Here is a 24742-nt window from a genome sequence, read left to right as displayed (position 1 = left end):
GCACCGTGGCTGACATCCGTCTGAAACACACATTTCTAACCCAAAGTTTCAATTCTCTGCTCTGTCAGCTGCTGAGAATAACACGCTTAGGTTGTCAAAACATAAAATATGCATGCTGACGTTTCATGGGGTTACTTAAAATGTGGTGCAAACTCATTTGTGTGCTGGCTTTTAAGTGCATGGGTAAAAAATGTATTAGAGGAAGTGAGTGTAAAGGACCCAGAACACTGATGCAGTTTGCTTCAATCGCTGCTTTCTCACTACATAATATACTTGATAAAAATGACTCTGCCAGACAGCGCGTTTCCTGCTCCTCCGGGAATGATGAGCCCATTTAACAAAAAAACCCATGTTGAATTCTACCTCTTTCTGTTTTCAGGGATACGACACAAAAGTTCAACAATGCAAAGTAGCATTTAGGGCAGGGGAATAGCCCCCGCTGGAGTCCCACAGGACACCAATAGCATCTAGCCAAAGCGAGTCTGTGACAGAGATGGATTGTGTTGCATATTTCAGCAAACTATAAGCGCAGAAGAGCGCAGGGGAGGTGGGATGGGGCCTTGACTAAGGGTGGGTCAGGGGAGGACAAAATGTCCCTGTCAGATTTACAGTGTTAAGTGACTTTATTTACAAAAATGGGCAAAAAAGAAAGAAAAAGGTCCCAGTGAATTCATATGTCAAATTTTGGCATTTGTCTATGTTCCTCTGGAGTATGAGAGCAGCATATTTTAAAGGGAAGGGCACGAGGAAAACTCAAATTATTCTTCCAGCCTTCCGTTTTTGACCATTTAACCACTGCAACTTCACAAAACATGAACACCGAGCTTACTTAGCTGGTGGATTCGTATGGGATCTGATGCCGGCCCTAATCCTCCTTCACTCAGTGTCTGCACAAAGATGATGTACTCCTCATCGTCCTCAGGGAGGGTCAGCTCTGCTGTTGCATTGACCGTTGTGAGTGTGATTACCTCTTTGTGTCGCTGCCTATGGTATGACAGCTGAAAGGGGAACACAAACAAGGTTGCAAATATGTTTTCTAACACCATAACAACTTCAAATGCATAAGCTTCGTGGTTACCTAGTGTACCAAGTAGAGCAGGGCGATATGGCCAAAAATATTTATCACGATATATATTTGAAAATTTGCGATAACGATATAACTGACGATATAATTGATGCGAGACAAAATACTCCACAACATTACTAGCGCAAAAAGACAACCTTCCATTAATTTTCACTTAAACAAGAAGCTGGTTTTTATGTACATTAAAGCTTTATAAAAATGTAACAGTGCAAATGCAAATTCCTTGCTGAAAGTTTAACCAAAAGGCATTTCCAGTAGAAATGGGCTGACATATCCTGAGCATAACCATATATAATATCCACTGAAGTTAAAAAGAGGTGCTTTGCAACATTCAACTGTAGTGTGCAGTACGTATTTTTTGGACCATAAGGTACACGGGATTATAAGGCACATTGAGCTAAACAAAGCAGTTAGATAAATCAAACTTTATTAAACTCATTCTTCTTGCTTCCTCCACTTCTGTACCATTGATTCATTGATGTTGAATTCTCTGGCAGCTGCTCTATTCCCATGTTGTTGCAGTATATTAATGACTAGCCTTGTATTGTGGATGGATTATCTCAGTTGTTCTCCTGACTGACGTTTGGTCCGTTTACAGCATCCTGCCATGCGATTGCATTTGTCTCTAACCATGAGGAACCTTAGTGTTCATCCTCCAGCTTCACTGTTTATGTTATGCTAACATAGCCGTGTCACTAGCGATCACGTAGCACATCATTATATACCAGCTAGCCCAACTTCAGTAACCCTACAAACATCACTGCTGTTTAGTTTCCTGCCTTCATTTATGTTGGAAGTGATAGCAGAGCTGTACGTTTGAATTTTTTCAGAAATCTCTCAGTCAGAACATGCTATATCATGCTTAGGTAACTAGCGAAACTAGCGAGCTAACTTCCGCTAGCTTCCTGCTAACTTCTAACTCCGTTAAATGTAATAAATTTTGTTTTCATGGATGCCTGGAAGTTAAACTTCATAGTTACACCTGGTAAAGCAGCAATGCTGATCGTTTTATTAAAGATGAAAGAATTTAGACAGTTAACTCTCAGTGATGCTGCAGTGTTTGTTTGACCTAAAGTGTACTGAGTTTAGGACCCAGATTACTCCCAGATTTAAGAGCATCTTAGTCCGACAAATACAACAATAACGACGGCCGCTTGCATGTTCTGCAAAAAAATGTGCTTTGTTGTGTATCTGACGGACAAACACCAAACCAGTTCCACATCACTGAAGTTGCACCATTTTTACAAACCAATTCTGGTTCATCTGTTTCACTCAACAATCGGCCATGTGCGTATGAAAACAAAGGCACTGCGCATGCGCGTTTTACTCATATTCTATCCCGATATTTCATTTTCCTATCGTTGCCTAACATTATACCGGTATTACCGTGAACGGTATAATATGGCCCAGCCCTAGTACCAAGTTCCCGTGAAAGCAACTGAGAAAGTAAAACTCACTTGATAGCCCAAAACTTCTGATTCTGATTCCATTGCCACCACAGGTTCCCAGTAAACAGACAGCTGAGAGCCCATTAGGTTCCATCCCACATTCATTGGCGGCTGGGAAGGTGCTGCGTGATATAAAAATTATTAACAATTTTATATCACTGCAGAAACATTAGTGTCACATTGGTGTATAATCCCAATTTCAAAAATTTGGGACACTGTGTAAAATATAAATAAAAACCAATAGTGTATTCACAATAAAACAAGGAAAACATAACAGATAATTAAACTGAGACATTTTAATATTTCATAAAATATAATAGCTCATTTTGAATTTGATGGCAACAACACATCACATCAAAGTTGGGAAAGTAAGTGATATTAAAAAGAAACTACTAAACAGGTTTATGAGCAACAGGTCAGTGACATGACCGGGTATAAAAGGAGCATTTTAAAGAGGCAGAGCTCCTCTAAAGTAAAGATGGACAGAGGTTCATTGATCTGGGAAAAAAGTGTGTCTGCAAATTGTGGAACAATTTCAGAATGATGTTTGTCAAATTGTTAGGACTTTGAAAATCTCATCATCTGCAGTACATGATGTCATGAAAGATTCGGGGAATCTGAAGAAATCTCTGTGCGCAAAGGATAAGGACAAAAATCAACGCTGCATGCACGTGATCTTCGTGCCCTCAGGCAACGCTGCACTAAAATCAGGCATGACTTAGTCATGGAAATCACAGCATGGGCTCAGGAACACTTCCAGAAATTGTCTGTGAGCACAGTTTGCTGTGCAGGTTAAAGCTTTATCGTGCAAAGAAGCTGTATGTGAACACGATCCAGAAGCATCTTCCCTGGAAAACTGTTCTGTGGTGAGACAAATTGAAACCCAAAAATCTTTCTGCAAAACACGGACACTACGTCCCCAGATTAAAAAGGAGAAGCATGATCAGTGATGGTATGGAGCTGTGTTTAGTGCCCATCTAGTACAACCGGAAATGAAATATGCGACAAACAAGACCCAGAAGTGTTGAGCACCACGAATCTTATATCAGACAAGAATAGGACAACATCAGTCCAGCAGCTTCTCTCCTCAGCTCCCAAAAAATTTATGGACTGCTGTTAAAAGAAGACTGGATGCTACACAGTAGTAAACATGGCCCTGTTACAACTTTTTTGAGACTTATTTCTGCTTCAAAATGAGCTAATATTTTTTCAGTTTAAACTTTTGAAATGACTTCTATGTTCTGCTTTGTACTAAATATGAGTTTATTGGAATTAGCTAACCATTGCATTCTGCTTTTATTTGCATTTTACACAGCACCCCAACTTGGTGAGATTGAACAAGAAAGATTTTATTTCACTTAAAGGATAACACAACTTTAAAAAGATTGAATTAAATACTATTATTATATGACACTAATCTTTGCCCAGTTTGGAAGTACAAATAAAGTGTGGATAAAAGCAGAATGGAACCCGTTCACTTTAAGGTGATTTGCTTTGCAGCTTCAAAATCATTTTGATGCTACACTGATCTGTTAAATGGCAGGTGGCATCTGTTTAATCCCCACTCCCCGACTACATTGCCCATTTTGGCAGTTAGTAAATTCAGTGAGAGGGTAACACCTCCTGGGAAATGCAAGTTGCCAAGGATAATAAAGGCAAAGCCCTGCAGATTGTGACTACTGAGGACACAAGGCCCTCGTCAGGGGACTGACAGATCAAGGTCCGGTTGCACAGAGTCAAGTGGAAGCAGTGTGCTTGGAAGCAGAAAAGATATAAGCGGGTCAGGCTGATGACTAAGCTAAAGGCTAACAAAACCATGTTGGCTATTCCTTCGGGGGGTTTTTGGAGGCAACTTTTGCTCACAGGGCATTAAATCAGACCTGCTTCAGCTCTTGTACAAAGCAAACTAATGGTGTATAAAACAGCTTTATTCGGGTTAAGCACGCTAATCTGCCTCCTGCTGCTGACTTGAAATTGTCGGCATTGAGATGAAGACTCTGTGTTTGTTACATGAACTGTTGCTAGTCTGTGTTCCAGCACGTCTCTAACCACTGCTCAACAAATCTTCATACTCCGCTTTAAATTGAAACTACTATGTCAAATGTGGTAAATGAGATGACTTAATGTTTTTGAATAATATGCGATCATTATGAACTTAATGTGTTTTTAAAGGTTCGCAACAGGGAAACGTTTGCTACTTCATCTCCTTTTAAGAAGACTTTGCAAGCATTTGGGAATAAAGGGAGGCGGCAGTCCTAAGAAAGATATATTTTTTATATTTTTTGCATTAAATAGAAATCAACTGCTCGACAGCTCTGCGCCTCGATTATTTGCTATGTGATAAAATATGCCATCAACCTGGGAGGCACCACATATTAAAATTAGTCTATGTGGCTAAATCTGGAATATTTACATGATGAATTTAAGTGCTCATAGAGAAGTACAAGCTACTCACGCTATGTACGTGGACATGCATTTTTTGCATGCAGTGAAGAACCATGTCTATTTTGAATGCAGTGATACCCGAGGGCCTGCAGAGCATGGTGCTATCCAAACTGGTTTTCAGCCCTCTTCCCCTGCACACAAAGATTTCTCTGGGTTCTCTTAATCTTTTAATATTTTGTCCCGTCGATGATAAAATCCCCAAAGGCTTTACAATTTTACACAGAGTGATAAAACCCTCCCTATCTTTACATCCTCTCTGGGACTTTCCTTTAATATTTTTTTGATCTAACTTTTTTGGCATGTGTTCCTGTGAAAAAGACCATATTTTTTCACAACAATACAATCTCTCAGATTTAGCCTATTATATTTGCATAGTTATCCTTTACATGCATTCTGTTTTTGTAACGCTGCACTGCATTACTGGACTTGGATGCAGACACGTTTCAACACATGCTAGATTTCCCCAGCATTATTGGAAAAGCTAAGAATAGACTTCAATTAAACCACTAACTGTTTCCACCTCTGAATTCTAAGCAGTGTAGTCACAAAAATCAAACCCTTGAGCAGCAGTATTGTGTGCCGCAACTTACGTGGCTTTTTTGTGGTGACATTGATTGCAGGGAGGAATGGGCTAGTGCCTGCTGTATTGAAGGCGCTGACTGTTAGGAAATACTGTGTATTTCCTGCCAAGCCACTCACTGTGGCCGAGGTTTGGTTCCAAGGCACTCTAACTTTCCCCATGGTCTCTGGTTTAGTGTCATCTTCCCAGTAAGCCACCTATTTTCAGAAAGAGAGCACGTCATTCGGGATAGAAGGCTTTGGATTGGAGCAAAATGTGTACATCTATTCTTTATGTGCTTTCTAGCCCATGTGGCATAAAAGGATGCTTGCAAATACGCTACATTTGATGTCTTGAAAGAACTGTGGAATTTTAAATAAAAGGCTTTGATTGTATTCTCTGAAGAAAGATCACGGTTTTCTTTTACCTTTCCAGCTGGATATTTGATATCTCACATTACAAATCCTTACAGCTCCTAGAAATGGTTTAAAATGTACATACATTCGAACATAGATGAATGATTAGTCTCCTCGCTGATTAATTAACATATATTAATTGCCAAAAAATAATAAAAATATTCAGTGTAAAAGTGTTTTTCCAACAAACACTAGAAAGAGAAAAGCAGCAAATACTCCCAAGTGTGGAGCAGGGAACTATAAAGCCTCTGTACTTAATGACTGAAACTATTCATTGATATTAAATTGCCAATCAATTCTTTTGATTGTTGCTTGACTATCTAATTGTTTCAACAATACCTCATGGCTTTGTAATGTGGCAATATTTTTTTCTTTAATGGAAAGCTGCCTGATTAAAAATGGCTTTTAAACAGTTATGCTACAGATCGAGTGCCAGCTAAATGTATTTAAAATAAACGTAAGAGATTTTTGTTATTATCCAAACCATTAGCCTGGAAATAAATGATCCCAAATGAAATCCTTTTTAAGCAGTCATTCACTTTTCCGTCATCATTATTCAGTGTCTAATATCATAGAAGCAGCTCAGATATAAACAGCAACAAAACAAAAAAAAAAGAGTAAAAAAAGAAATCTACTTTCGCAGATGGATTTATGGAAACAACTTTGACTTTATTGAGCAAAAGAATAACAACATCTTTCATTAAAGCCCTTTGATCATCCTGATTATTCCATCAGAGGTATGTGGACGAGGCAATCAGGGTGTCCTAGTTTTTAAAGGTAAGAAGGGATGAAATCAGCAGTTCCTGGTTTGAAGTGTAACAGTTTAATGTTTTACTCAGAGGAAAGTAAAAACACATCACATCTAGACCCGTGTTGCTGCTGTGCTGTGCTCCATGCATTTCCAGTGTAGCATTTCCCAGTGCCGTGACACAAGGCCCGATATTGCTATCATGATATCCCATGAATGACAGCAACATGAAAAGGCATGTGGCCAGGCAATTTTCTTTTGTTCTCTTGAAAACGCTCTGACATGTTTTCCTGTTGTGTTGCCACAAAGAGCTGTATAATTTTGGCAATAACAGTCGGCCAAGTGAAACAGCCATTTCCATGGCGACGCAGAGTTTGGAAGTGATGGTTTTGAGGTACAACAGGGGTTGATGGTGAGCATTTGAATCGTGTTGCTTGTGAGAATGTGTGTGTGATTTCTATTTCCATTTAAAAGAGTAAAATGTACCTCATAGCCCAGAACCCTTTCAGGGATGAAGGAGAGAGCCTGCCAATTCACCTCAATCTCAGAGGCTGAGACACTTCTGGCCCTAACTCCCGCTGGCTTCTCACTTGGCTCTGAAAACAGACAACGGGAGACTGAGCTGTGCCGCCGTCTTCCAAAAGCACAGAAACGAGCAGAACAAATCTCTTCAATTTTTACATTTATAACTGTGCGCATTCTTTTGATCTCTACTCAGATGAATCATCACACACAGGTGCTGCTGATAAATTGACTAACACTACACTACACACAGAGACACCCCCCCCCCACCCCACACCCTTCAGCATACTGAGAGGTAGCACAGATCTAAATGCCAACCAGTTTTTACTGTGGCGCAGCAGTTTAATACAGCGGTGATATTTGAAGGCAATCTGCTGGTTCGTACATAAATGTGTTCCCATGATTTTGTACCTCGTCCATATAAAGATATTTCTGCAGATTTATTTTTCTGCGTGTGTTTTTATCTACCGAGCAGTTTTAATCCAATCCGATAAAAAAACAAAAAAATCTACTTTGGGGGCTTTGCTCAGATTCCACTCACGTCCACCCTTTTACCTGTCTCCGCAGAGTAGATGGTGACCACGGGGCTGAAGGGACCCTGTCCTTTGCTGTTGTAAGTGCCAACCTTAACGTGAAACGGAGAGAAGGGCGCGATGCTGTCGTTGCGGTACACGTAGCGCGACGCGCCAGGGGCGGAGGTGGCCACGTGAGTCCAGCTAGCTTCTCCGAAGGCGCGGAAAGCGATGATGTAACCAAAGCTCTCACCATTCTGTAGTTCTTCGGGAACAGGCTGAGAGTGAAACACAAAACTATAGTGATATTAAAACATATACAAACCACTCACGTTCACACCACCGCCGGGCTCACGCAGTCACCACCGTCTCTCATAATGTCAAAAAAAGTGCATGACCCACAAATTGCTTTTGCAACCCACCTGATGAAATAAAAGGAGCAGTAAAAATGCCATTTTAAAAACCTGCGCTCATTACCGAGCATCCGTGCAGCTTTTAAAATGAAAAGTTATTCTGTATATAATGAAATGGGAAATCTCCAATGATGAGATAACACAGAAAGTAATGACTTGTACAATGCCAGCACTGTTATTCTTCCATTCGACTCCTTACTGCTATATTTGAGCATTGTAGATTAGTCTGAACAGTAATTCATCACAGATCCGAGACTCACAAATGAGAATATCTGTCAGATTTACTTCTCTGTTGTATACGCTGCTGCTGCCTTACATGCAAGCAATTTGAGAAATTACAGCAACGACAGACTCCCATTGACCCCAAATTTATGACACCCACAAGCAAAACAGAGCAGGTGCTTTGGTTTAGCGAGGAATATTTAGAACCTCGTTTAAGATGAAAACGACACTGACTCCGGGCACTTTGAATAACAGACTAGAGCATAAGACTGATGATTTACCTCCCACGTGATAACCAGTTCATATCTGCTTCCACCACCTCCACCCACATCACCTGGCACTGCATCTGGAACTACAAAACACAGACCATGATCACATTTCAGTATAAAAACACATATATATAAAGCCGCATAAAGGCAAGTTATAGCACAAAAAGGGAAATCAATACGCAGTACCTGCATCCTCTGTCCTGGTCTTCACGGACACTGGGCTGGGTTCTCCGACACCAACGCTGTTTTTTGCCAGTACCCGAAAGTCATATTCAACCCAGGCATTGAGGTCCACCACGGTGGCTGTCAGTGTGTTCCCATCGATTATCTCCGGGACTAAGAATAAAAGAAAACATTGCAGACGGAAGGTCTTTGCAAGAGCCTACATGTATACAAGTGAACAGCTACAACTAAAGCAAGAGAACAATTATGCACACATACACTGTTTAAGCAGCGTAGCCTGGTCAATAAAGTGTTGAATGCAAGCTGGTTTTGAGTCATGACTGTAGAAGGTGGCTGGAGGATAGCGGATTTCGGACAAAGGACAGTAAATGGTTTAACTGTCAGCCCTGCTGTGCACAGCGGCGTCTTCCTTGATAGTAACACTGAGGGATCCAATGAAATGCCAATAAAAAACCTACAGCCATTGGCTTGAAACGTGCAATGACATTTGTTCGCTACTTCGGTACAGCACAAACAGCTACAGTGAAAAAGCTGACTCGTTGTGGTGTTCTCAAATGTCCATCTATCCATTCATTCTCTTCGTCTTATCCTTGTCAGGGGTCTGGAGCCTATCTGAGCTACGCTAGGGCGAGAGGCGGGGTACATTCTGGACAGGTCGCCAGCCTGACGCAGCTTCTCAGCAAACAGCTGCCAATGTACACCTCCAGCACATACAGGCCAATGTTAGATATCATAAGTGATTTCTCAGTTGTGTTGATCTCCAGTGTTTTCTCTCCTTTCAGCTTTGCTTTGCTCTCAGCTAATTCCGGAGGGAAACATCTAAGCTTTTTAGATGTGATTTTTTTCCCCCACCGAATTAACCAAGCAGTTGTTTTTTTGTGAAATGCAGCCTTTACACCGTTTTTACTTAAATTACAGGACTGTTTTAGCCATAATGAGATTGGATAAAACCAATAACAGGGAAGCAAAACAGGTGCAGTCCAGAAAACCAGAACAAGCTCTGTAGTGCTCAGAAAGTTCTGTGATCAGCATTTGACTTTGTCAATTCATCATGCCCCTTTTTTGTTACAAACAGTTGCAGGATTGGTAAAAATTTGATTACAGGAATTTTACCGTGAAGCAACTCCTACTTTCTCATTTAGGTCAAACTTTTCTATATAAAATCTGTACAATATACTTTTAAGTTAAACTCAATTGTCTCAAAAAAAGCCTCACACATGCGACGATCCCCTATGAGCAAGCACTAGTTGACAGTGGGAAGGAAGAACTGCCTTTTAACAGGAAGAAACCTCCAGCCGACCCAGGCGCAGGAAGGGCCGGCCATCTGCCATGACTGGTAAAAATCTGCCTTTATGCTCACCCCAGCTGATTTATTGTTATTATAACTGTTATTATTTATACTGTTTATTATTATAAGCCTTACCCTTTTTAAGTAAACTAATAAAAACAACTGCAGTATATGCATTCAACCTTTTCTAGACACCTGGACCCAGATCATTAAGAATGCAGAAAAAGCCTGGTATTTGCCTTTTTCATATAAACTCACATTTATAAGAGACGAATAAAAAATGACAGCATGTGCACCTATGTTTAAGTTTTCCCACATAAGTACAATGTAAAATGTTTCATTTAATGGATTAATGAAATTTACTTGATTGCAATGCATTGAGTTTATACCTTAATGATTAATTACTTGAATGAATAAACCTTTCGTTTTGTGCATCTCAGTTGCATTTTAATCAAAATTATTGCTTCATGTCTACTGAGGGTGAAGAACATTTTTTGAGTGTTACATTTTGAAAACCTTAGGAAAAAGCTGCAGCTGTGCGTAATGACTGTCTGTCTTTCTCCAAACTCCTCTTGCCTCTGGTCCTTTTCTTTCTTTGTTTATTTTCTGCTAGGGTCCTTTTACTCTGAACTTAACAGAGTTGATAGCTTCAGTTCTTTTTTCCCATTCAGTGGGTTTGATTCTGTTTGTATTTCCAAAGCTGAGGGTACCAAATAAAACACATTCCCTTTTCTCCACTTCTCAGATGAGTGTCTCAGTTTCACATTCAGTGAAATTGCTTGTTTGCTGTTTTGTTTCTTTGCTATGTCCAATAACTTCTGGTGGAAATGGCAATTTTATATGCAAATGATGTTTTCATCCATTCATGGCTGTGGATGGGAGTAGAAATTAGGCTTGTGTAGATGCTTCAGGACCAAGCTGTGACAAAAACAGACTTGACTTGAAAAGATGAAAAGGACGCTGGTGTTGACTTAGCATGAGTACACAGAAGGTCATCGAAGTGGCTAAAATGAAAAAGTAATAATGAAAAAAAATATGGAGCCACCAAAACAAGCCTCATCTCTTTATATATTTCCTAAGTAGCCAGATTTTCTTGTCATTTTTAAAGTGGCCTTGAACAACAGTTCCCCAGGATTTCAAAGTTCTCCACTGGACACTGACAGATTTTTCACTCTTTTTTAGTTCAGACCTTGCACCTGACCATATATATGTTTTTTTGTTTGTTAAGACACTTATCACTAGCATAAGAAGCCACCTAAATCAGGGGATGAACCAGTGTTCTACAGACAAATTGGAAATTTTTTATCGTTAGATAGTTTGTTACCAACAAACTGTCATAAGAACACATAAGTTGTTCTCATTTCTTTAGTTGAATCTCCAAAAAATGCCAAAGATAACAGTTTGACAGGCATCAAATCATATTTTTTGCAGCAACAAGGTGATTCCCAAAGTGCTATTAGCTGAAAACTTGACATATCTCAACGTGGTGTGCAGTGTCCTTAAAAGGACAGGTGGAAGACAGAAGAAGTGACAGGCCTAAGAAACTATCTACAGCAGACGAACAGTATCTGAAAATCATGCCCTTAAGAAATAGGAAAAAAAATCCACCAGCTGATAGACCTGAGAGATGCATCCTGCCCTCAGCTGATCCATCTGATTAGTCCAGATGATTTTGTTTTGTACCAGTAAATAGTTGGTTTTCAAACACATGAAGGTCTCTGTGTGGTGTTTGAAAGTCTTATTTCTAGAGAAAGAACTAGTGACCTAAGTGACTGTGTGATAGTAATAGTATAATAGTAATTGTTTAAAATAATATTTGCAGGTATTTGATTCATTGAGATATTATTCTTATTGTATCTCTTATATTTCTACTGTTCAGCACTTTGGTCAGCCTTGTGTGTTTTTAAAGTGCTATATAAATAAACTATGATGATGATGATGATATCAGGTTGCAGCAAAGCTGGTGCCAATCCCTGCACAGATCACTGGTACATCAACAACAGTTCACACTCTTACGTGATCTAATACTTATTTGTCTTTCCTGAACAAGTTTGCTCCTAAACTTAACTCCATTCTTGGAGTGTGAATCTTAATCTGCATCTGCTCAGCTCTGTTGAGAATCATTAAAGCAGTGGTTGGGACTTCTAGTCAGTAAATCAATCAATCAGTTAAAACAGATTATTATGGACTTCAAAATCTTATATGGGTTTCTTATGTACCTATTTTCAGTGATATCAACTTTAACAGCAGGAAACTAACCAGGTATATAATTCTTCCTTTCTCTATATTTGACAACAGCATAATAAAACTGGAAATTTTGTTTTTGGTGTGCCACCCCAATATTTTTAATGGCTCCCATATGGCCACTCCTATGAAAAAAATCTGGAGGCGTCCCTACAGGTATTATTGAGACTCTGCAGGTCCAAATTTGACATTTTAGGTTCAAATTGTCATCGATGGGTAAGAAGGAGGTCAACAGTGAGTGTCTATAGCCATCTGCAAAACACAGCAGAGGCTCTGTCACGGTTTGGGGCTTTATTTTAGCCAGTGGGGTTGGCGATCTTGTCAAAAATTAATTGAATTATGAACAGAGAAAAGTAAAATTTTGAGTCACCATGTAATACCACTTGGAAAGCTGATTGGCTTTTTGCAGTTGCCATTGCAGGAAAAATCATACCTGGATTGAAAAACACACAATGAAACAATATCATTTATGGACTGGTCTCCTCAGAACCCCAACAGTGAAGCAAGTGTGGGATCATCTAAAGGTATCTAACATGCAAAGAAGAGCTTTGAATGTCCTTCAAGAAGCCGGAAGAGCTATTCCTGGAGACTACTTAAAGAAATGACAAGAAGGTTTGCCTATGAGAGGCGATCATACCAGATATCAACTTTTAAGCTCATTAGAGTTGTACAAACTGTTTTATTGTCACGGTTCTGGGTTGTTCTGACCCAGCTTTTTGAGTTCTTGTGTTTTTATATTATGGTTTATGTTTTGAGTCCTTTGTTGTACTGTGTTTGTTATTTCCCCAGGTTTCAGTTATGGTTATCATAGTTTATTTCTTAGGTTTTGTAATATGGCTTCCCTGTGTTCCATGTTGTGTCTACTGTGCCTTTCTGTACCATGTTTCAGGTTCCTATGTTCTGTCTCCCCAGTTGCTGTTAAGTTTACATGTCTAGAGTTCAGTTAGTGTGTTTCCTGTTTTACTTTGAAGGTCCGTGTCTCATGTCAGTGTTTCTAGTTTTGCTTCCCTTGTCTCGTCCAGCCTGATTACTCCCAGCTGTGCTCTCCTTCTGTGTCTCATTCCCTCGTTATCCCTCAGTATATTTAAGCCCTGTGTCTTTGTCAGTGTTGTAGTCTTCCTCATGGCTGTATTTTTGTCATCCATGGCCCTGTTTAGTTTTGTTATAGTTTTTGTGCCATTCTGCAATAAAGCAGCTTTTTGGGTTTAATTCCTGTGTGGTGAGTTTTGCGTTTGGGTCCTTCTCCTGCCTGCACACAGCCGAAATATGACACTTATATTTTATGTTTCCAATTTTCTCAACAACATATGAAAGAATCAGTGATCGCTCAACACTTTTGCACAGTACAGCAGCAAGAAGGACCTTTCACTGTCTTGAGTAAGAACATGAATCTCTACCCTTTTTTCTAGCTGACCCCATACACTGACCCACCTGCCAACTGGGGAAGAGAAATAACAGCATTTCCCTGTGGACATCTGTGAATTATCTGAATAATATCTCATGTGCTATAAGATGAAAATTTATCGTCAAGTACTGCGTCACCTGTGTTAACCCTCTGCCAGCCCACAGTGAAGGGAGTTCGGGTTTGAATGAGGTAATTGGTGATGGGGCTGCCGTTGTCTCTGCCGGGGCTCCACGCCAGCTGGGCTGTACTGTCTGTCACCTCCTCCACCGTCACTGAGTCTGGAGGGCTGGGAGGGCCTGGCTCAATCACAAGAACAGATATTGTGAGGTATTCGCACATGCAGAGGCACAGACGACGCTACAGAATAGTATACTCGCACGTTTTGCAAGGAAAACATGACATTTAGTGGCATATAAAGGAAAAGCACACACACACATGCGTCGGCCAAAATGATATCGCTATATAGCCTTCATATCTTTCAATCAACATCAGCGAGAGAACATTCTGAAAAAAGCTTTCAGCTGAGAAGATGTAATGCCCTTCACAAAGTATTAAAAGTTAATTCAAGATTTATTCTCCAATATTCACCCAACTTGTAATCCTTCCCTTTCCCCGTAATCCTCCCGGTAATTGATCGATGAAACAGCAGACCTAAGTGGATGCAGGGAGTCAAATTAAAAGGTAAAAGATGAAAAAGGGGCCTCACAGCCCCAAGGAAACAGAGTTTTATCATTTATTTTTATTATCCCACCAATTAAGCGGTGTGATGTTTTACTTTAGTTTCATCTGCGGGTTCCTATTCTAATGAAGGTGTCAGCTCATCAGAAATAATAGACCACTAGAGAGCTGTGAGATAGACCGCAGAATAATAACGCCCCTTGCTCTTCTCGCACTCCCCACCAGCTCTGAAGTGGTTTCTAATCTGAAGCAAAATATACTAATTATTAAAGTGTAGCATGATTATTTTAGTAAACAATCAATTGTCTGGAAGCACAAATCCTTTTGTTTTCATATCTCCTGCAGCATGTATGTATATGTCTATGTATGCATGCAAGGATATATTGGATTAAGCTGAGCAAGTAACTGCTGAGCGACATCCTTTTGTTTACTGAAGCCTTGGACGTTACTGCCCTCATACATTTGGCCTTAAAACCGTGGCTTTAGAGATATTGATCTCTGTAAAACTCATTAGTGGCTATTGATGAAAAAAAAAGCAACTTTAATACACTGACCTCATTAATACATATTAATAGGACACACAATCAAAGATCAATTCCTTATCCTCTTAATTACATTTCATTGGCTGAGGCAAGAGGCTCCTGTCAGTGTCTCGAGGGTGTTCAAATAATCTGTTATTAATATGGACAGACTATCTGAGCTTTCATTGTGAACTTGTCTGAGGGAAAATTAATAACCGGCTGTATTTACTGACACTGGCGATATTATTCCGATCTCAACCAAATATTTCCCAAATTCTCAAAATGTGCTGCAACACGTGCCAGAACTAAACAAGAGCATATCATAAGCGGGTCGAAATACCAGTGTGAAAACACATCGTTCTGAAGTGTTACATTGACTGTCATGAGTTGTATTTCCCTAAAAACTATCTCTCGGGATAATGATGATGATGGTGGTGGTGCAGCTGTCAAACAAGCACAAGTGTTCCCCAAGTGGTTCGAATGCTAATGACTGTGATATTATCCTTATATTGTGACCTTCTCCAGAGCCACCATCACCACCCAGTGGAGTGTTTGTGAGGCATCTAAAACGGGTTTTTTTTCCACACCCATTGTGAAAAACAAGAACCCAGATGATCACTCAAGAGTCTTTGTGTCAGGAGCGATTATCATTGACCTTCAGCGCTGTGAGAGGAAAGGAGCGAAACCCCATTGTAAATAACACCCTGCAAAATTATCGAGCTGACTAATATACATGATTGTAACAATATGTTTGATGCCAGTAACGCCAACGATCACTGTTACCACGATCGTAAACGTGCTGCTGCAGAATCCCGGTGAAAGGAGACGTCTTGCTGTTGTTTGTCTTAACATTAAAATAGATTTTTCTTTTTTTTTTTTAAGAACATGCAAATGCAGCCACTGGGGGAAGCTGGCTGTGCTTTCATGTTTCCTCACCTTCCTCTTAAATTATACAGCCACGCAGAATGGTTTGATCTTATTTGTCAAGGTTTTGAGCTATTTATCTCTAACATTTCGGCACCCTTCGCAAAAGAAAGGGGAGTGAATTTAAATTGGAAGAAAAAACTCTTTAAAAAAACATAAAAACTAAACCAAACAGCAGATTCAGTCTTTGCTTTAAATATTGCTCACAACATGGGACAGTGTCTTTAGACAAATTAGTTCAATTAAAATCAGGGACAGACAAGGACAATTTCTCTGGGAAGATGAGAGGTGGCAGACAGTGCATTTAGTTGTGAATTTTATTTAAATAATGAGGTTCTTATTCTTTAATTGCCTCTTTGAATGATTAAAAAAAAAAAGAACTGTGCTACATTTCAAATGTAATGCGAAATAATCTTTTTTATAAGTTCAATAAGGGAGCCTCTGCTCCTCCTTACTGATTTGGACTATTACTACTATTTTTTTTGTCACTTTCATTTTCCCACGCTGTCAAACTCAGCTCTTTCTCAATTTCAACTCACTACTTTTGCCCAATTAGCCCGGAGACACTGTTCTCACTCTGCCTGTCAGCAGCCTGTCTATCACAAATGCTTCTTCCATTTCCACAAGTTGTCCAGGGTATCTTAACTGAACTCATCTGATTACTCTGCTCCACCATCATCAGGGTTTAGTCCTGTCACTATCTTCTACTTTCATCTGAGCCTCCGCTCTAAAGTTCTTATTAGATTTGATCAAACTGTAAATACTTACACCTGTGAGCTACATTTCCTTTCCTTCCAAATGACCTCTTTTCATTTAATAACACGTAGCTACAAGCTACAACAGTTTGAAGACAAACACCTAAACTGCAGGACATCCAGAAAGGCATGTTATCCTATATTTCCCCCCAAAAAACAAAGACTAGAAAAAAATCTCAAGTACTAGCATAGACATGTATTATGATACTCTATCGATACAGGGACACTAAATATCAATATTTTATTACATAAATCTGAATATTCTGTGAATACTATATACAAAAGGGCTAATTTCATGCACTAAAATCTTGAGTTAATGTTAGTCATGCTTACATCTAAAAATTAACAAAAGCAGCCGCCAGCTGTTTGTTTTGAATTTTCTTCACATTCTGGGACTGATTTCAGCTTCCGGTGACTAAATGGTTGCACAGAGCAATGTTGCACACTCACTACACATTTTGATTGCAAAGTGATTGCACAGGTTGCCTGATAGGAGGTAACCTTTCTGCAAACAGTGTCACAATCTGGCGAGGGCAGACTGTATGAATTGAGAAAAGGACCCAAAACGCAGACTCCAAGGAACAGGGAACAGAACTTGAAATGTTAACAAAAGGCGAGCCGTTTAATATGGCTGGTAGAAAAGGTACAAACAAAGGGCAAGGCAAACTGAAGCAAAATTAACACAAACCTAAACTGGGGAATCTAAACAAACAATAAGAAAAACCTAGACAAGAAACTTGGAAGCGAGGCATGGCATCGGAAACATGGCGTGGACAACAGACGACCTGACAATCACACACTGAAAACAGAGGACTTAAATACACAGGAGGTGATTAGGGGAAGTGGAGACACATGAGGAAACAGCTGACTAGGATAAACATAATGATGCACAGGCAAGAGTAAAACTAACCGCATGAGCACAGAACACAAGACCCCTTTTCAAAATAAAACAGGAAACATGCAGACTTAGACACGACAACCAGAACTTGACAACGTAAGACACAGACATGAAAAGCATGAAGAGCAGGGGAGATTTAACATGGTTGGAAACACTTAGGCATGATAATACAAACTTGATAACATAAGACACGCAGCATGAAACACGAAGGGTGAGGGGACGCTTAAATACAGGGGAAGAAAACACAAGGAGTCTAATAACCCAATGAACTTAGATAATCTAATGAACAAAATAAACTCAAACTTAAAATGCTGGGTCAAAAGACCCAGGACCATGACAAACAGTTGTAGTCTGATTTGGAGTGACTGCAATCACTCTCAGAAAGAATGTCGAAGGTTTGCAATTAATTGCTGTCTTATTGGTAACATGTTGCCATCAGTCTGAATGAGTCTCTGTCAAAGAGTTGAATGTTGTACTTTGATTGGTATGCTTGATCTAATTTTGCCTTAAAAAAACAAACAAAAACAAAATCAAAATTGCAGCGTGATAACTTTATCTTCTTGGAAAAACAGATATTGACAAAGTTTAACTTTGAGGACATCATTTGCAGTTCAAAAAGATGTTGATAACTCACAATATATGTTATTGCAATGCTCATACTGCAATAATAATATTTGATTGTGCCATGAGATATCTGGTGAGTCTTACCTGTATGAAATACACCGTTTTTGGAAAATGAAAATGAATTTAATGCCCCATGTTACCATGAAAATGACTTCAAATACATCTACTTTATATGCAAACCGCTGTTTACACGTTGGTGCTTTGATAGTAAAACTGTCATTAATCCATTTTTCTGTCAAGCAACTGTTTTTTATTTGTTAGTTTTGATATTTTTCTTAAATTGACTATTTTATCATCACTGCATTGCTGCTTTCACCCATGTAAAAGGTGCATTTGAAAACCGGCTCTTATCTGTTGGTTTCTACTCCACGTGTTGCGTTAATATTTTGTATTTTGGGATGTCAACGTTTGCTTGCTGAATGGTTTATGTGGTGTTTTCCACCCAGAATTTGAAGCTATTCGATCCAAACTTTGAGACATCTGTGACAGCCGCCACGAGCAGGAAGTGTAAATAATGCACAATCTTGAGTCACACTCCTGTCTCCTGTCTCCAGTCAGGAGGCCAATCCATTTCCCTGGACTTGATATTGCTCCAGCTGGATAAACAGCATTACTTCCTATTTTTCTTTGTCCGCAGTCATTCGTAAAGAAATGCTTATTAAGAAGAGCTTCTGCGCCTCAAGTTAAATAGCAACTTGTTATCCTTGCAAGATAAAGCTATGGATTCAACCTTTTCAAATCCTGACACTAAAATCATCCCTCACCTCATCTGACATTTAGCATATTTGGGTGGTGTCAATTTGCTGGGCTATTTGGTGTATTGATTCCACCCCGAAACATCCCTCCTCCAATTCCACGAGCAACACAAACACACCCCTCCCTGAAATAAATAACAAAAGTTATTTTGTTCTGCCAAATGTAGCTCTCGACAATAATGTCTCTCAGGAGCTATACATACTGCATGAGTGAGCGCAGACAGGCATGAAAGCATTCTGCTGTCAAGTACACTGCAACAATATTGAAAACTGGTCATTAAAAGACAGGGAGAGAGAGAAAAAGGAACACATCCTAAAAAATGTATGGCTCGTACTCTTAGAATTTCACACAGTTTTGTGAAGTTTTCTTCCAAAAACATCTCTGAGCGCCAGAGAAAAGGAAAGCGCCTTCCTCTGTTTGATGTAATGAAGCGCCTTGTAGTAGAAATAAACACTCTGATGATATCCAGGGTGATTCTGATGAGAATATGGACACTTTGGTTGCACTGCAATCTCAATCTAAAACAAACCTATTTGAGTTTAAAAACCCTATCGAAAACTGCACGCCTCAAAAGATTTTTTATTTTAATTCTCAGCAAAGCATAGCGATGTAATCTCTCTGAAATCTCTTTAACACTGCTCTGCTCAGTAACACTTAAAGACTACTGACTTCTTTTTACTGAGGCTGCATCCATCAACCACTTTACGTTGAGTCTACTTTTTTTAATTTCTCTCTCTCCCTTTTTTTTTTTACCCATTAAACATCCCTGGCTGTAAGCCCTATTTTAATTGGTAACTGCAGAGCAGAGACGAGCTTTTCTTACCTTTCACAATCAATACAGCCACGGCTGATAGACTCTCCACGTCCGTGTCCACCACACAGATGTATTTGCCAGCATGGTAAAGCTGAATGTTCCTGATCATAAGATCTCCTGCTGTTCTCTATCGAAGGAGGAAAGAGAGCTTTATGTAGCATGAAAGATAATGGACCTCGTGACAGCTTATTAAAAAAGGTAGCAAAGCATATATAAAGACACAGTAAATAGCAGCTCTAAAAACCGTTTGCATATCCTTTAGTTACAGTACTTAGCTTGGAAATTGCTGAGGAAAAGTGGCTGCACAGTGTTTCTGGGAGAAATTCTGTGTATATACAGTATCAGGTCACAAACAGCTGTTCAACATGAGCTCGAATGGAAAAGAAAAAGGCCAAAATTCACAAAAACAACAGAGAGTAAATTGAGTTTTTGTGTCTGACAAGGTCTCGACTGCTTTACCCGCCTTTTGCAGAGGTCAGTGCTGTGACCTTCAAGACCTGTTGCAAGCAACTACATAAATAAGCTTTTACTACTGAGTACAGCAGGCAGCTTTTGCTCATTTGGAGAAGAAAACAAAAAAAAGAAAAGAAAAGGCTCTCATCTAAGAGGACACCCGTAAGCAGAAAATGGTAAATTAGTGGTGAAATCGTTCTCTTGGCTTTGGCAGGAAAACGTGGCAGCACAGCCAATGTGGTTTAATTATGGAAATTAAATTCCCTGAAGCAGCAAAGTTAAGTTGATAATCTCTTTGGACTGGGGACATTTGAGCATTTCTGGGGAAGGAGTCTCTTTTCAGATAAGAACATTGTCAGTCAAACGCATACACACACACACACACCCAAGAAGAATGGTTAATCTCAAAGGGTGCGAGGATGTTCTCAAAGTGTTTTGTCGTTTGGGTCTCTGCCATGCTTTGATTCCTTTACAAGGCACCTCTAATAATACGTATTCCTTCCCGTTATGAAGAGGCTGTGCAGCAGGCCATGTCAAAGCAGAATTTGAAGAGACCAGCCAACGTATTAAAAAATAGATGACTTCAGAAGACTGAGCAAGAGTAAGAGAAGTGTGCTCAAATAGAAGACAACCTGTCACAATGGCTGAGCAACTAGCGCATTACCTACATGATGATTTCTATGTAGGAAGTGTATTTTGACACGACGGCTGCCATGTTTCCATTCACAAGAATACAATTAGAAGCTAAGAGGTCTTAAATGATCTAATAACGCTTCATGCCAAAGACTTTTCCCCAGCCTTCTTTGCCACCAGAGAGAAATTTAAAATAGCAAAAGAAAAAGGATGGTATAACAGCAAGTGCAGCAAAACTTGCCATGCTCTATCTCTCCAAGAAATACCAGGGTGTCAAACCACAAGCTGTCCCTTTAAACTAATGGCAGGGATGAAGTGAAGCAAGATGGGGAGAGGTGCCAAGTGCCCATTCGCACATAAGAAAAAACAAAAACAAAAAAACTACGGCTGTGGGTCACTCACCCCACCCACAAATTCAAAGTGACCGTCTCCCTTGGCGATGAGCTGTCCATTGAAGGCCCAGGAGAAAGAAACATCAAGGACGGGATCGCTGGTGACCTGGCAGGGTAACACAATGCTCTCGCCCACAATGATCTCTGTGTCCACTGGCCCCTGGATGATTCTGGTTGGATCTACCCAGGAAAAATAAAAACGTGAGAGCCAGCCATTTCTAAAGGGGAGGGTGGCAATCTTATGTGAGACATGAGACTTTTCACTTCCAGCAGATGAGCAGCCCTTTTGTTGATTTTCAGGAAATAGGAGCAGAGTAGTGACACAACACTTCCCGAGACACAAAAATCATGCTCCGCAATACAGTGAGTCACAGGCAGAGCAGTCTGTGTATATAAAGGAAGGTCTCATGAAAAACTCAGTCAAATAATGTGTGATAACATGCAGCCTTGCCACCACTAAAATGGCTCACATAATCTTCAGAAATCCTGATAGCAATTACAATACACCATGGATCAGATAAAACTTCATGTAATGAGCTGCTCTGCACAACCAGTACAACAACGAAAAAAAATAAAAAATGAAGAGCGCTGCTTTAAAGTCTGCTATAGCAATCATTTGGCCTCCTGTGCTTCAAAAAGTCAAGATAATGAACGGCAGGAATCAAATCAAGAAGATACAACACAAAGCAAGTGGATTTGTACTCTCATATCTTACCTTGGAGAAGCTGTCAAGGGATAAAAAAAGCGTCCCCTCAGTTCTCAAGCTACTAATAATCAATGTGTGGGTCATGGCTCTGTGCCTCCGAATGCTTTACGGCTGTGAAAAAATACTCCGGTAATTTAAAAAAAAATAACTGGCCTTGGCAGTTACAGCGGCAGACAATATCATTCAGCACATTAATAAAAACCAATAACAAACTCACAGAACATTCAACTCCAATGAAGAAAACAACAACACGCTCAACAATAACAGCATCTGTAACACCACCTCACTAATGTGCTCACCGCTTCCACTCAGGGCACTTTCATTTATTGCACTAAATTGGTTGCCTCAACTGCTTTGAGGAAAACAATGATCGAGTGTTTCGTCAAACGCCTTCCAAGCGCATTACTGCAGCCGCTGCAAAATGCGTCCGGACAAAACGACTCAATAATGCACGCGTAAAGTTTTTTTGTTTTTATTACATCCCTTCAAATAAAAACAAAACAATCAAATGATTATCTGAAATATTTAGTCTACTTAATCGCAAGACTAGAGACCTTACAAAGTATAGACACACACCTCAGCACAAAACCTCAAAGTTTATTTATTACTTTTTTTAAATTTAACTACAAGTTATTGACTCGGGTCCTTGCAGTACGCTAGCTCTCGTGTGTTAATCCATAGTGTGCATAAAATTCTGCTTACTAAGTGGAGCGCACAAACAATCTGCTATTTAACAGGAGAGCTTACCGGTAACAAGGAGCCTTCCAGTTGTACTTGACATGCCAAATCTATTCCTAGCAAAGCACGTATAGCTGCCTGCATCAGACTTGCTCACGTTGGCAAGCCTCAGCGTTCCATCTGCGGACAGTGTGATCCTATAGGAGTACACAAACAGTGAGAGCAGTTTACAATCCGACTGCCAAGAACAAAGACTCATTTTACCATCAGATAAACACCGACTTCTGGATTTTTCAGCATTCTACATAATGGACATCTTCCAGTTAGGCAGCATGTGTGTGTGTGTGGTGAATATTGATTAGACCAAAGATGGCTAAAGAGGAGTGTAGCTGGGATAGATAACTGGCTTATATACGGAAAAAAACAAGCCTATAAAACTGTGTACATTGACTTTTTCAGAATAACGTTAACCCTGTTACTACCTGTCATTTGTGTGGATTGGCAGGTTGCCTTTCTTCCATAAAATGCTAGCGATGGGATAGGCCTGGGGTTTACATTCTAAAGTCACTGTAGTTCCTGTCTTGGCTTTGAGCAAAGCTCTGAGGAGGTTCCCTGTGAAGTCTGGAGGAGAAGCTGGTGGGAAACAGCAAACTGGCGTTAGTGCAAGACTGCAGCAAATCTCACTGAGCATTTCAAGCACCAGTTTTCAAATCTTACAGTAATTGAAACACATCGTTTTTTAAAACTGACGAATCAAACCGGCATAAAAATCGACGCTGTAACGGTGTTTTTTAGCCAGTTTTATGTATTAATAAAAGAAGAAGCAGAAAATATTGTTATAACTTTTAATTGGTTTTGCAGTAAAAGTTCATGTTTACTATTCAGCTATGAGTTTGGCATCTATTACACCATCTTCATCCCCACATCAAAGTAAAGGGGGAAATATATATATATATCTAAATGTGTCTGACCCCACAAAAACATCCACATTGACCCCATTATCTGCTAATCCAGACAACCTTTAAGAATGACAGAAAGATGACCTTTAAGATCCTTTTGGCAACAAAGATTTGAGGATTTAGAAGAGAGATAAATGCCATCCTACCTAAAACCATTAGTTCAGCAGCAAGATATATGACACCGTGTTTATTCTCGGCCACACACTGGTACATGCCAGCGTCAGACAGGGTCAGCGCAGACACTGACAGGACTCCGTCCTCCACATGGATCCTGTCCTGTGAAGAAAAGGTTGAAAGAAAGCAATTATTCTCCTTACACTTACAGGTAGCTTTTGCTTTCTGCGGCGCGCTCTGGCAAGTGCTGGATTTGTTTAGAGGTGCTGTCAATGGACGCGGATCAAATCAGGATGCTGTTGCAAAATAATTTATCGCTATGAGCACAAAGCACAATTTTGTTTTCTAAGTATGGAACATTCATTTTTTTTCCCTATCCTGTGCACTTTTGGTCCAGTCTATGCAATATTTGAGCTTTTTGTATTATATCTGCACTTTTTAATTTATTTTCTCAGTATTAACCATATACAGTACAGCACCTACTAGTGTTTTTTTTAATCATTAGCTATATTCTGTACTATAAATATGAAACAAATTAGATAAAAATGCAACTTTCATGGTGAAAATCATATTCTGAATCGTACAACAGTAAAAACAATAAACCTCAAATAAAAGAAGGATATTTAAACATTAGTTTTGAACAATATCAGGATGGTTATTGCTACAGTATAATGCATGTAAGAGGTAAGAAATTAAGTGTCAGAGGCATATCGAGGTCAGCCAAATTTAAAAATCTCAAAATATGCAAGACCACATGTATTTCTCTGGTGGTCTAGAGTTAGGTGTAGTGCTATATACAGTATATTTCACAGAAGATTAAACCCATTGTCCCTCAATATGAAGGAGCTTAAACATGCACCATGAATAATGAAAAACAAGCACTGACTCCATTCAGATAAAATAGAGCAATCTCTCGGGAGCCGTACACATCCACTTTCTAAGACTCTGTAATCTGCCAAGGTAAAGCAGAATACGAGACAGTTACATCCATGTCTCATCACTGGCACACCTTAGTAAGATGTTTACCCTCTCCTCTCATCGCACTCTGAATTACACTCGGGAAAACAGCAGTGTGTTTT

The 24742-nt window shown here is 39.7% G+C and overlaps 1 protein-coding gene across 1 annotated transcript in view; it reads right to left on the bottom strand.

The window, feature by feature from the left end:
* Positions 1–24742, bottom strand: part of cntn3a.2 (contactin 3a, tandem duplicate 2) — a 46166-nt gene that overhangs the window by 5260 nt on the left and 16164 nt on the right. Inside the window, exons 10-22 of the mRNA XM_026153729.2 lie at positions 23696–23825; positions 23073–23223; positions 22660–22787; positions 21217–21386; positions 19738–19855; positions 13896–14054; positions 8825–8974; positions 8651–8721; positions 7778–8012; positions 7187–7296; positions 5568–5754; positions 2542–2654; positions 830–998 (exon numbers count right to left, since the gene is read on the bottom strand). Coding sequence (XP_026009514.2) covers positions 830–998; positions 2542–2654; positions 5568–5754; positions 7187–7296; positions 7778–8012; positions 8651–8721; positions 8825–8974; positions 13896–14054; positions 19738–19855; positions 21217–21386; positions 22660–22787; positions 23073–23223; positions 23696–23825 — 1891 coding nt within the window. The remainder of the gene's footprint in view (positions 1–829; positions 999–2541; positions 2655–5567; positions 5755–7186; positions 7297–7777; positions 8013–8650; positions 8722–8824; positions 8975–13895; positions 14055–19737; positions 19856–21216; positions 21387–22659; positions 22788–23072; positions 23224–23695; positions 23826–24742) is intronic.

Source organism: Astatotilapia calliptera, chromosome 20 (assembly GCF_964374335.1).
Source record: "Astatotilapia calliptera chromosome 20, fAstCal68.1, whole genome shotgun sequence".
Classification (NCBI taxonomy): domain Eukaryota; kingdom Metazoa; phylum Chordata; class Actinopteri; order Cichliformes; family Cichlidae; genus Astatotilapia; species Astatotilapia calliptera.
The sequence above is the reverse complement of the archived record's forward strand: the minus strand, read 5'-3'. Positions and strand labels throughout refer to the sequence as shown.